Here is a 13,440-nt window from a genome sequence, read left to right as displayed (position 1 = left end):
AGCTTTGAATTGGCGCCAGCAAGCTCAGAGAGGCCCCCAAAAGGGGTAACAAATATAGACGAATATGAACAGATTGACGAATCAAACCGAGGAAATATTCGTCAAGCCATTTTCATCCCGATTTAAAATTTTACAAATACGGATTGACGACCATATGACGAATCAGCTATATTTGTCAGAAAAACTGATCCGTTTTATATTCATCCCCATCTCTAATAATGATCTTTTCTTGTCTTTTTTTCTTTTTGTAGGCTGGTAATTCTGCTTTGTCCCTTGCTTTGAAATCTGCCCACATGGAAATTGCAGAGTGCCTCCAAACCCACATACAGCACAGTCGGCTCTCAATACATAAAGGGAAAATGGACAATTGTAATCTGCTGGAATGAGAAACTGATAACAAAAGACTCCTTGTTTTAGCCAACCCTGTAACCAATTTATATGCCCATGATTGTAGGTGATAACTGCTGATGTATCTACTTATGGAAAAGATGATTTATGTCAGCTATTTGCATACATTCCCTGTAGTTGAGTCACTCCCTTAACCCTGCTTTTATAGTCTATGATACCCATTGGCTCAAACAATGATTACATTATGGCCTTGCCTTTTATTAATAGTAATTATACTCTCAGAAGTCAGGTCTTGTCTTTTCTTAAGCAATAGTCACTTTGAGCTTATTTTTTATTTTTTAGAGTGTTACTCTTTGATAAGCACAGGGAGAGTACTTACTTGGCCATGACCAAGTTATCTACTTTCCAACAGTGGTGATCAAGCACCCACTGAGAACATGAGGATAAAATGCTTCCAGATATGATGTGGAAACACTAGTACTGTTTCAGGTCCAGTTAAGATATAAGTAACAGGTGGCAGTTTTGAGATTTTGAGAGTATTCAGGTCATTTGATGGTCTGTTTGTATCAACTTCCATGTTACTTGGGATCTGACAAAGTCCAAGCTAGATCTGGATTTGCTTTTCCAGGTACATCAGGAAAATCCTAATTTAATTACCTTGTTTAGTACTAGGTCTAGCACTGCTGGATTCTACTCGATGTTGGTTGTTGTGTAAAGGAATCTAGAAGAAACCATCCATCTCATCGTATAAGAAGAAGGCATCATTTGGGGGACGAAGGATAGCCACCAGTACAGTAGCACTGATGAGCTGCCACTTGGGCTCAGGCTTGCTCCTAGTGTTGTCCAAAGAGTCTTAATTAGTAGCAATTGCTCTGAGATTCATCCCTGAGGAACTAACTAGATTTTACAAGGGATACTGCAGTTGTATCTGATGACAGAAGAGACTTGGATCTCACAAAGGCTTCTCCTGCAGCCTCCCTGCACCACTTCTTCATTTTGCTAGATGTTCCCACTACTCTCTGGAGCAGTCTAGGGGAGTGCGAAAGGGAAGACGTGGTAGATTTCCATTCCATAAACAGCTCTCCAGACCCAGATATGATGCTGCTGCCACTCCTTGAGTCTTCCTACGATTGCAATATAATTTTTTTTAAAGAATGAGTTAGTGTTAGCCTGTTACTTAAAAACAACAACGATGATGATGCGGTACTTGTTACTTTTAAGAGTAATATTTAATAACACATTTGTTTTCTTTTATCTTGTCTTTCCCTTTTCCCAAAATGTATTTTTATAAAATCCAGGGAAAAAAGCCTCAGCCCTCTAAATCAGGGGTCTCAAACTCAATTCACCTGGGGGCCACTGGAGGCAGAGTCTGGGTGAGACTGGGCTGCACCAGATTTTCCGCCAAGTGGAGAAAGAGCCTGAGGAAGCCACCCAGGAGTTTCCTTAGCCCAGCTGGGACTACCCCCTCCGGCTCCTTCTTCACTACCACCACCACCAGCAGCAGCAGGACGAAGAAGCAGAGGAGGGAGTGCCAGCGACCGCCTAGCGGGGGAAGGAGGGCACAACATAAAATTTTAAAAAACCCTCACAGAATCGCCTTGCCAAAGGAGAAAAGCCCCCATTCGTACAGAACGGGGTGGGCCCCCCCACAGGTGCGCGCACACATTGAGGTCCAGCAAACTTCCTCTGAGGGCCCCCTTCAAAAAAAGGTGCACTCAGCAGCAGCTGCTACCCTCACCACAACAGAGGAGCAAATTTTGAGAGACAAGCCTAGGCAGCCTCCAGAGCCGAGGCGGCTGAAGCAGGACAAAGAAGAGGAAGAGGAGGAGGAGGAGGAAGCACCACTGGGTGCTGAGGTGGCCACTGGCCGGGCTAGTGGTAGGGGTGCCAAGAGGGAAAGAGAGCCACAGAGCCACTTCCTTGGAAGAGGCAGCGGCGGCAGCTGCTGTTAGCGGCTCTATTGGAGGCACTCTTCGAGGACGGCCCAGGAGCGAGTTCCACTCTCAGGCATCACGCGGCAGCGGCTCAGACGCTTGGGGAAAAGGGCCAGCAGTGCACCTCACTCGCTGGCTCTCCCCCAAGACAGCAGCTCTTGCACTTTCCATTTGGAACTGCAGCCTGCCAGCTGGCAGACAGGCAGGCTGGCTGGCAGGCTGCAGTTCTAGATGGAGGGTGCAAGAGGCGCTGTCTTGGGGGAGATCCGGCAAGCGAGGCTAGGCTTTTTTTTTTACTCTTGACAGCAGAGGACGCGTGGGCACTTTGGGGGGGGCAGGCAAGGTGGGGGCCACAAACTATCGTCCGGTGGGGCGCAAATGGTCCCCAGGCTGCATGTTTGAGACCCCTGCTCTAAATGATCTGAAAAACTGACAGTGGCTAACATCTCATTGCACAGCTTTGTTGCACAGCTCTGTTTTCACAACAGGAAGGGTGTCATCAGCAGTGGCAAATGACTACCAATTAAAGTATTCCTTTCAAAGAGATTTCAAGGTGCCCATGGACTTCATCACTTTGTGCACAAGTTGTGTGCATCCCAAACAGCCAAAGGGTGCCTTTTATCAGTGATGGTTTGCTGCTACTGACTGATGCCATTCCCATTATTCATGCAGAGCTCTGCAACAGGATTTTAACCAATGAAGTAACATGTAAATGTTACTCATTACATGTTAACCTTTTCAGTCGTATTACTGATTGTTGCATGATGTTGCAAAGACATGTTGTGTCATCATTAACACAAAACATAACAGGTTACCAATATCACCATTACTTATAATGCATTAAATCCATATAGTCACTTTCTCTGGTCTCAGCACCACTTAAAAAAAATAACCCTGGATATAATGTCATTGTACTATTTGTTTCATTGCTGTCAGGCAGAGCTCTAAATCAGTGGTGGCAAAATGCACCACACGATGATACAGCACAATATCTGTTGTGTGAAGCTAGATAAAACCATAGAAAGAGGCAATGATACAATATACACCCTAGTATTTGATGCACTGGTACTGGAATATTGCCTTCATCGTTCTGTAAAAAGAATGACCTTGCTTAGTAGATATCTCTTAGAGCATATAGCGTATAATGTTTCTAGTTAGGCTACAAGCACAATAGTAAAGCAATACTGTATTCTAAACTTTTTTGTACCTTCAGATAGTGTTATTTCAGTCAACCCCAGGCATGTCTCAATTAACATGCGCATTCTGTTTTTACTATTTATTACAATGGATTTCTATCAGCAGTTAGCAATTACCAGACGTGGTGGCGCTGTGGGCTAAACCGCAGAAGCCTGTGCTGCAGGGTCAGAAGACCAAGCAGTTGTAAGATTGAATCCACGCAACAGAGTGAGCTCCCGTCGCTTGTCCCATCTCCCGCCAACCTAGCAGTTCGAAAGCATGCAAATGCAAGTAGATCAACAGGGACCACCTCGGTGGGAAGGTAACAGCGTTCTGTGTCTAAGTCGCACTGGCCATGTGACCACGGAAGATTGTCTTCGGACAAAATGCTGGCTCTATGGCTTGGAAACGGGAATGAGCATCGTCCCCTAGAGTCGAACATGACTGGACAAAAATTGTCAAGGGGAACCTTTACCTTTACCAGCAAACAGCAACATACAGAAATTGAATAGATTATGTTAAAACATGTGTTCACTGAATTTATTTTATATGTCTCTGATGTAACAATTCAGAATTAACTGTTTAGGGAAAGGTGGAAGATTAGGATCTGCTGACAAATCTCCATGTGACTGGGAATAAGTCAGCAAGAAGTCCTGGGTCCCAATTGTTGAACAATGGGGATAACAGAAACCCTGTTTTCTTTCCTAAAGTGGCTGCTGAAACCAAGAGAGCTGGGTGAGGTAAAAGCAGCAATTTTCTGCGTTGAAGGATATATTTGAACACCAGCTTTGGAACTGAAAACAAAGCCCTGGATTAAACATTGGCACTGAGGCACTTTGTCCATATTTGCTTCCTTGAACCTCTCCGTTTTGTACCCAGCTCCCCTGAAGATTGGTCAGCTCTTGGGCTTCCAGTGAAAAACAACATTTATCCCATAAACCTAAAGCATGGGTGGAGAGCATCAGTCCCAATCTCGTCTTCCTGGGTTCTCAGTCTTACTCTCTGGAGTTTCTCAGAGGACCATGACCTTTCTATATTTGGAAGGTTCCCAGTCTTAGTGCTGTTTTCTCCCTCACTTTAAATTACTGGAAAGTGGTTCCTAAGACTTTAGCTGCTTTAAGCCCATATTTTTTGTTCTACCTCTCTGCCTTTGACTCCCTGACCTTAATTGGCACTGAAAGACATGTTCTGTGTCCCTCCCTGGCCTATTGTCAGCCTACCCCTGATTCAGGGAAGTTGTTGAATGTATCAACACAGAAACACACCCTTTCAGTCATGAAGCACACGTTTTGGAATTAACACAAGTATGGTTTTTCTCATGTTTTCTAACTGAGTTTGAATTTACCAGCGAAGCAGAAGCTTTTAACTGTGTACTAGCTCATTATCATGACAGGGTGCACTGCTAGAACTATTCTGATTATGATTTCATATGGAAGGTGCCTTTTGGGCAAAAATCTGTTCTGAGATTTCATCAGGCCCAACTGCCAGACTTGTTAGATAGAAATCTGTTGTGGTAATCTAGCTGCCACATTGTTCCATTTACTGGCTAATGTTCCAGCTGCGGGTTCTTCCATGGTTGTTGGCAGTGTTCCAGAATTTACTACAATGCACAGATGAATCCCCATTGTCCAAGTACAGGATGCAAACCTACATTCTGTAGCCCAGGAATTGTGCAGCTAACTACTCATTACCAATGGATTTTAGTTTTTGTTTTTTTTACATAGAAGCCTTATTAATTTAAAACTGATGACAATGAACCTGTTATTATATATAACACAAACGCATACACACACACACATACACATATATACTTGTAGTGGCTGTCGCTCAGATTTAAAATTTACACGTTTGGAACTAATTAATCTGGGTTGCATGCACGTTCGATACCTCCTGGCTAATATTTTTGATATGTTTTTCTGCAAGCAATGTTTTCTGATGACCTGTTGTCTTAAGGAAATAAATGGAACTGAGGAAAAGTAGCTATGTGTTTAGAAGGGGAGCAGCTTTTAAAAATCAGGTGAGTTTCACAGCCAGTGGGGCTGAGGAGAAGCATGGAATATTGCTGTTTAGAGAGGGAGGGGAGATACATGTTCCCTGGGTATGAATACTTTGTTTTTTTGAGGCAAACCTAAAGGAATAGATTTCGTTTATTGTGGCTATAGAAATTTCAGTGTTCCTTTAGCATTAAAAAGATTGGGAGTTGAAGAGCTTTCTGTCTCGCTGCTTTCCTGATAGTTTTGACAGCCTCAAGCATCTCCTCTGAGTTGCACCACAATCCTGCTCCCAGTCTCACTCTCCTTGTGATTGATTTGGCCACAAGACAACACCATTGCTGATAATTGTGGCTGAGTTCAGATGTAATGGGAAACTACACTTTCCCATTTTCTGCATGAGTCCTGGAAGTTCCTGTGAGCCTCTGGATTGAGTGCTCCACAGTCACAAGAGGAGCCATTTCTTATTTCAAACTAATTAATTTAAACATACCAGAGCGACCATGAGCCAGCATGTTTAGACTGAAATGGGAAGTGAGTGACTCTTCCCACAACATGCAAAAGACGGGAGAGAAAATTTGAGGTTGCAGGGGAATGTGAGTCCAAGACTAAGGACAAATTATTCCATTAGTACATTATGTGGGAATCTAGCCAGTATTAAGTTACATCTATTGGTGTCGTATATGAGTATGTATCTAATAATCTTACGGTATACCTTTAAAAGCAGATATCCCCACAATATAATTTTCATTCCACACAACCCCCACCCGATACATGCTTTATAGTCCTTCTATTAGGACAAGAAAGCTTGTTCAGTTTCTGGACACATGTATCTATTAAAGGCAGAGAGTTCCTGTCAGGAAAAAATGTCACAATCTCATCTTGGTACGGAATTCTATCCTAATCAGAAACCTTTTCAAATCATTGGAAAGATTAAAACGTGCACTCCTTCTATCTTTCAACAGTGTAATCAACTGCAGTTATAGTTAACAGTATCCTTCTAAATAGAAGAATGGAATGAAGCCTGTGCAAAGTTTGTTGCAAACTGCTGTTAAAATTAGCCGTATAAAGAAGTTGACTGAGTCTCTATTTACATTTTTTATAAGTCTTCCATAATTGCACTGAGGGGAACTGTACAAAATGTTTAAACAATGTCAGGATTGATAAAAGTAGTCATGGACCTTGAGAGGTAATCAATGGACTCAGAGGAGCACAAAATCAATTTGAGAAACCAGCTGAGCGGTCGAAAAAAGTGTATATGTAATGCACTCTGAGGTAAATAATGGTGACCAATGCAGAATGATCAAATGCTTTAGATTTTAAAGGCTTTTATTGAGGCTTCCTCATTAAAAATAAAACAATAGACTTCCATTAGTCATTCTATGGCTGCACTGAACTTGCAATGAAATTAAAATATTCCTGGCAATTGCATGGACCTTTCTAATTTTTTTCCTGATTCCTCTATTTATTTTGTGTTGGAAGAGATCCCCATGTACTAGTTTTAGAACTGATTATGAAGCAAGGGTTGAAGCTGATTGTGTACCTCAAGGGTAAAAGTATTTGACTCTTCATGTGAGATATGAATTGCACAACTCAAGAAACAGGATTTCATACTTTATTCTTTTTCCAAGGGTTCAGACCGAGCATTCCTTGCATTGCTTTCATCCAGAAAATGCTCCATTACACCCTGAACACTGAAGTGACTCGAAACCTTCCCAAGCAGACCTTTTTTAGTTTGTTTTACATGTTAAACAACAGGTCATCCTGACTCACATTCTTCTGTTAATGTTAATGCCTGGGTTTCTTATAAAAGGCAAACACAGCTTGTGACCCACCAAGTAATAAGTCTTCCATAAGCCAAACCATGCATGGTGGTCCACCACCCCTGTGGCCTCAAGTTTATAAGAGGAGCTAACAGCCACAAAAAGTAAACTAAAGAGAAAAACCATCCATTTCAGTTATGGAGGAAGAAGAAAGGCAAAAATTTAGATTGAAAGGTGGAACTGAGTGCATAAAAGTTACTCTTATTCATACCAGTTAATCGATCATAGTCCCCCCTTTCTTCTGAAGGCATACTACATGCCATTCTTTTGTGGATAGCCATTCTTCCCGATGACTTAACTGTGGGTTCTCCCTCCCCTAGGAAAATGCACCCTTTACTTGCCTATTATCAAATATGCCATCTTCCTATAGAAATTATTAGAATTGTTTGAAACAGCCACTCTCAAAAGAATATAATATGTCCCCCTTGGTAGATATGGGGGGGACCCTGGCATATTTGAAGGGGGTCATACAAGGTTCATTGTGTGACTTAAACAATCCTGATCCAGCCTGTATTTCTTTCACATCATGTTTATGGTTGAGAATGGCTGGTTTAACCTGCCTGCTATTTACATTTTAATCCAGATGTAACTCTTACTGCTTGGGGACCCTAGGTAAGTGTACATAGGATTGTAGCCTAAATTATACTTTTTACCATCTCATTGATTCTCAAACATTATATGGTAAAATGCCTGTGTGAAGCAAGTAGAATTATAGCATTTGAAAGGTCTTTACAACATTTATATTGCTATGATTAACAAAATCTGGAGGGGCCAACACATACTTCAGATGTCTGGTTTATTTTCCTTGAAAATAACTGACAAGCAGCCATCCGGTTGTCAGTATTTGGAAAAGAAAGGCTGAAATTCATAGACATGTACCTCATGTGTGTCTGTGCACTGGGATAACTGGACCTAGGTATCAAACATTCCACAGACAGCATGGTGGTGATTAACGGAGCAGATTCCAGCCCTATAGCTGTGTGAAGATCGGCCTATCTCTATTGCCCAATGTACCTGAAAGGGATCATAAGCACCAGACAATGTTCCTTTTTTAAACAAAAGCAGACAAGATTGTTGAGGGCAAACTGAAATGGAACTACTCTCCTCCAGCAAGCTGTCAAGACATAAGCTCAAAGATATGTGAAGAATGCAGATGTCCAATCCCTGGCTTAATGTGCGGTCTCCCTAAGCTGAAGGCTCCAAGGAACAGGCAAGAATGGCGGGGCCTCCGACTTAAAAATAAACAGCTGGCCCTGGCCCTGTTCTTCCCAGTGTATTTTAAACATAAAGCATAGAACACCATTATTTCCTCTCAGAAAAGACTAGCAAAAAGCCAGGGGAGGAGAAGTAACGTTCCAAGGTGCCATTCAGGTTCGAAAGGAACCTCAGTCTAGTAAAGTGATGGCTGGACAATCTCTTTTGAGGGGCAGAGTCAGCTTGCCCATATTACCTCAGCAGGGCTGCCCCAAGACATTTTACTGGCTGAGGTAAAAGGACAAGATGGCACCCCTCCACCTTCTCTATCCAAAAGCTGTCAACTGAGTACTGGTCAAGGAGTATTATTCCCTACACCACACAGATCAGGGAACAAGACAGACACACAGCCCCCCCCCCCCCCCGGTTATTGGCAGGGGCTGCTCAGAAAGAACAGCCAAGAAATTCCTCTTGCTGCCCCAGCGTTTTCTGCATGGGTTGGTCACCTCAGAATGTACAGTCATAGCAGCTGGATACAACATCAGCTCCTGTGGCTCCATCCTGTGGCATCCTGGGACTTGTAGTTCAAGGGGCAGCTCAGAATTCTCTGCATTTGTTCAAGGGAGTATGCGTGAGCAATCCAGCAGAGATAGCCAAAGTATCTCCCTATTCTGTGAATTCCAGCATTTCAAAAGTAGTTAAATTGCAAGCCAACAGAACTGTAGCAATGGTAACAGACTGCTATGATTCTGCAGCATATATGCTCTTTCTCTGCATAATTATTAAGCTAATGCTGCAACTCAAGCTCAGTGGCCTCCCAGCTAGAGGAGAACCATTGAAACAATTGTTACTATAAAGCCCTAAACAGCTTGGGTCAAAGTTATCACAAGGATCGTGTCTTCTTTTATGAACACACCTGGATGTTAAAATCATTAGGTGAGGTCTTTCTCTGGGTTCTACCACTCTCACAGGTGCACCAAGCTGGCTCTTCTCACAGGAAGAACCATGAGGATTGAACTCACAATTTCTGGCTCTGTGGCTAGGTACCTAACTAACTGATCTATCTGTTGCAGAGTTTTAAATTTCAGTTAAATTCTTCTAGCTGTGCAGCAGAACTGCAGGGATTCACCAAGCAGAATAGCTTCAAGTTCCCCAGAGTTAGTCCACCCCTTTTTCTCATTAGTCTCAATAACTCACTCTGAGCCATTAGCTGGAGAAAGACTAAAAGGTTTCATTTATTTACAATGAACAGATAATATCAAAACTAAAAATACGACTGCTTGCAGCAACAGTTCTCAACACACTCACAGAAACTGCCAACAGACAACAGAGAAGGAAAATCAGAGGCATAACTTTCTTTGGTTTGGAGGCAGGAGGGAATGAATGGTTACTGCTGGATAGATTGACAGTCACACAAGCCCAGAAAGATCCCTCCCAGCCACACTTACCAGAGGCAGCATGTGAGGTTTGAAAAACTTCACCCCGATCCAGCCAGTGATTTGTTGAATAGTTGCAGCAAGATCAGTGCTTATTAGAATTTCTACATTGAATGACTGGGACTAGAAGCAGTGGAAAGATAATAGTATTAGAAATATCAAATTGGGATTTCTTGATTGGTTGTTTCCTTGCCATGCTTTCTTGGTTTTTTTTCCTTTGAAAATTATGGGCTTTGTTGGAATGGACAAAACATTAAATCAGCATCAATTCCCCAAATCACTGTCTCTGATTCTTCTTTGTTTCATAAAAGAAAGCCTTTGGCCCTTGCTTTGTTATTTGCTTTTTAGTCACTTTCATTCAGTAACAGATTGCTTCTGATCATAAAGGCTTCATGTGGCCATTAGGCACATTGGTCCTCAATAGACCTATTCACACACACACCACAAGAATTTGCTAAATTCTTTTAAAAGTAGTTGCCTTATGGCATTTATCATTTATTTATGCATTATGTGAAGAGGTTTCAGGGTTCCTCAGTTACTTACACATTTAAAGGCTTCCACAGAAGAAATGACTCTTTACATAGAAAGGCAGAAGTCTAGCCTGGGAAAAATTTATTACATTCTAGTTTCCTTTCTAAGTGCAAAAATATTTTTAAGTTGGAAAATGTTCAACTAGCACAGTTCAGGAGAGGTTTAACAATTTCTTCCTGCTATATAAACTGATGTGTATTTTAATGAAATTGGAAGGATGGGGCCCCTAAGTGCAATTTTGCACAAGTGTCCACAGCAAAGAAGGGGCAGCACTGTGAAATTCTCTTTAATTCGATCCCAGGCAATGAACCTGGGAGAAACTAAAGTATGTTCTCTGCCAATGTACTGTTGCCATCATGTATGTGTCATAGAATTTACACGCATATGGGAACAAGCTCTGTCTTATTGTTTTGAAAACGTGTGTATAGGGTACATACCAAAGTCATATGTTGCATTTTTCAGCATTTTGAAGAGATAAACACAGAAGTTGGAAGAGACTGTTGCATAACTCAGGAGAGTGAATACTGCCTGGCAACAACGCCACACTGATGGAGTCTTAAATAAGATAAAGGCACACAGTGAGATGGAGAGGTAATTATTATAAATCTCTCCAGGGCCTATCACAGAGCAATGAACAAAATTTGATCATTTCTTTTGGCTTCCCCGTCTACAGAAATCAATACCTACTGGCTTACAACGCAGAATTACATATCCTCAGCAGGATGTTGGTGGTTTTGCTTTGTTTTTGTTTTTTGTTTTTTGCATTTCCCAGCTCTGTAGCTAATGTCCTCTGAATTGATAAAGGAATCTGTCTTGTATAAAGGATAGAAGGGGAAGTCTGGGATATGAGGATCAAACATGCACTTTGACAGCGCATAATACAGCTACGTGACATTCCCCCGAACTGCTTATTCAAACTTAATTTAGAGAGTTTAAAAATAACTATTCTGGAGAAAATAATGTAGTAATGAGTTCTTTGTTGTTCCCAGGAATTACATCTGTTTGTATAAGTTAGCGACACCACATCATCACATATTTCTGGTTATGTTAACAATTGTGATTGTATGGTTGGGTCTTTCTTTAAGCAAGGAGTTGGATTGGGTAATTTTTCAAGATGCCTTCCTACTCTACTACTCCATCATTTTGCAGATTATATTATTTGCTATTTTGGCGCTTGTAATGCAGGATGGTACCTTCAGTCACATGATGGCTTCTGTTTCATGACAGCTTTAGGAGGCTATATTCTATAGGCAGCATCCTGTTTAGAGTGGGCAGAACACAACACCTTGTCCGCAGAGCTCCTGCATGGCATCTGGATTGCAGAAGCGCAAATAGAGATGGCCCCATTCAAAGCACTGAACCTCCTGCTGGCAGGTGGTAGTGAAGATGCCCTTGTGCAGACTGTGAAAGCACCCAACTGCTCATGCAACAATCCATGGCGAAAGCAGAAAGAACAGAAAGAATTCTGCCCAATTTTGTGTGTTCTAGTGAAATAGACAAACTAGTGATCTAGCTCCAAGGCAGTGATAGACCTAGAATAACACACAGCATTGGTTACCATACCATGGCTGAAATCATGTCGTGCAACCCCATATGCACCATGTGAAGCAGTGATAACACTAGAGGAAAGTGTGGCAGAGCAAAGGTGGTATGTGTGTGTGTTTGTTTTGCAATGGGCAAAACAGGAGTCATGCAGTTGGTCGTGTAAAACACGATTGTGCACTCTGGATCACCTGGTTATAATGCCCAGGATGCTCACAATGGTGTTACTTTGCATTATGTGAACAGGATTTCAGCCCATACAGTGGTGCCTCGCATAACGTTTTTAATTGGTTCCAAAAAAAAAACCTTATGCGAAAAAAACTTTATGCGAAACACCATTTCCCATAGAGATGCACTGGAAACCGGTTAATCCGTTCCAATAGGCACGGATTGCCGTCCTTAAGCGAAAAAACCCATAGGAAACATCGTTAAACGATACAATGTATCCTCCATTGGAATGTATTGTAGCTGACTCAATAGGTTTCAATGGCTTTGCGAAGTCAATTTTTGCAAAATTAAGTGTGTCATAAAAGGGTCAAAAATGGTTTTAAATGCTTGGATTAGCTTCTGCACCCTCTAAAACGGATGCAAAAGTTAATTTGGCTTTGATCTGACTTTTCGTTAATTAATGGTGAATTTTTTTCCCCCAACTTTTGACAGCTGTCAAAATCTGACAGCTCCATTAATTCCTATGGGGGAAGAAAAAATTCACAAAAAATTAATGAAGACTCAGCAACTGTTCTAAATTCTTGGGTTCGTTAGAGGACCCCCTAAGTTGTGTGCAAACCTGATTTGGCTTTGATCTGAACTTTCGTTAATTTTTTGTAAATTGTTTTCTCCCCCATAGGAAAGCATGGAGCTGTCAGATTTTGACAGGTCCATTGGTTCCTATGGGCCAAAAAACAAAAATTCACAAAAAATTAACGAAATGTCAGATCAAAGCCAAATCAGGTTTGCACATGACTTAAGGGGTCCTCTAACGAATCCAAGCATTTAGAACCGTTTTGGACCCTTCTAAGACACTTTTTAAATTGAAAACAAAAAAAACGTTAAGCGAAGCAGGGGACCTAAAACCAAAAACGTTAAGCGAAGCATGGTCCCAAAAACGCTATGCGAAAATCGCCCATAGGGAAAAACGTTATACGAAGCACAATCTGCCTCTGAAAAAATAAACGTTAAGCGAAAAAAACGTTAAACGAAGCAAACGTTAAGCGAGGCACCACTGTATTTTAAGAGGTGGACAGGACTGTGATTCTGGGTGACTAGAATTCCCTGCCTGGGGAGTTCTGCACATCACAGCTCAAAAACCCAAATCTGCACACCTAATATCTATTTTACCTAAACAATGTATCTGTCAAGGACATGCCCCTGAACAGCGGTAATCTACTAGCATTTTGGAACTTGAGCTTGACACATTAAATCAAAAGATTCTTTTTTTAAAAAAAATTGTTGTGTTAATTGAGAA

The 13,440-nt window shown here is 41.6% G+C and overlaps 1 protein-coding gene across 5 annotated transcripts in view; it reads left to right on the top strand.

Moving 5' to 3' along the window:
• KANK4 (KN motif and ankyrin repeat domains 4) overlaps nucleotides 1-1,503 on the top strand; it is a 56,654-nt gene extending 55,151 nt beyond the window's left edge. For all 5 annotated transcript variants that reach the window (XM_072997723.2, XM_072997724.2, XM_020807755.3 and 2 more), the window contains exon 10: nucleotides 252-1,503. In XM_072997723.2, coding sequence (XP_072853824.2) covers nucleotides 252-386 — 135 coding nt within the window. In that variant the 3' untranslated portion in view covers nucleotides 387-1,503. The remainder of the gene's footprint in view (nucleotides 1-251) is intronic.
• The last annotated feature ends 11,937 nt before the right edge of the window (nucleotides 1,504-13,440 follow it).

The sequence above is a fragment of the Pogona vitticeps genome, chromosome 4 (assembly GCF_051106095.1).
Source record: "Pogona vitticeps strain Pit_001003342236 chromosome 4, PviZW2.1, whole genome shotgun sequence".
NCBI lineage: Eukaryota > Metazoa > Chordata > Lepidosauria > Squamata > Agamidae > Pogona > Pogona vitticeps.
The sequence above is the reverse complement of the archived record's forward strand: the minus strand, read 5'-3'. Positions and strand labels throughout refer to the sequence as shown.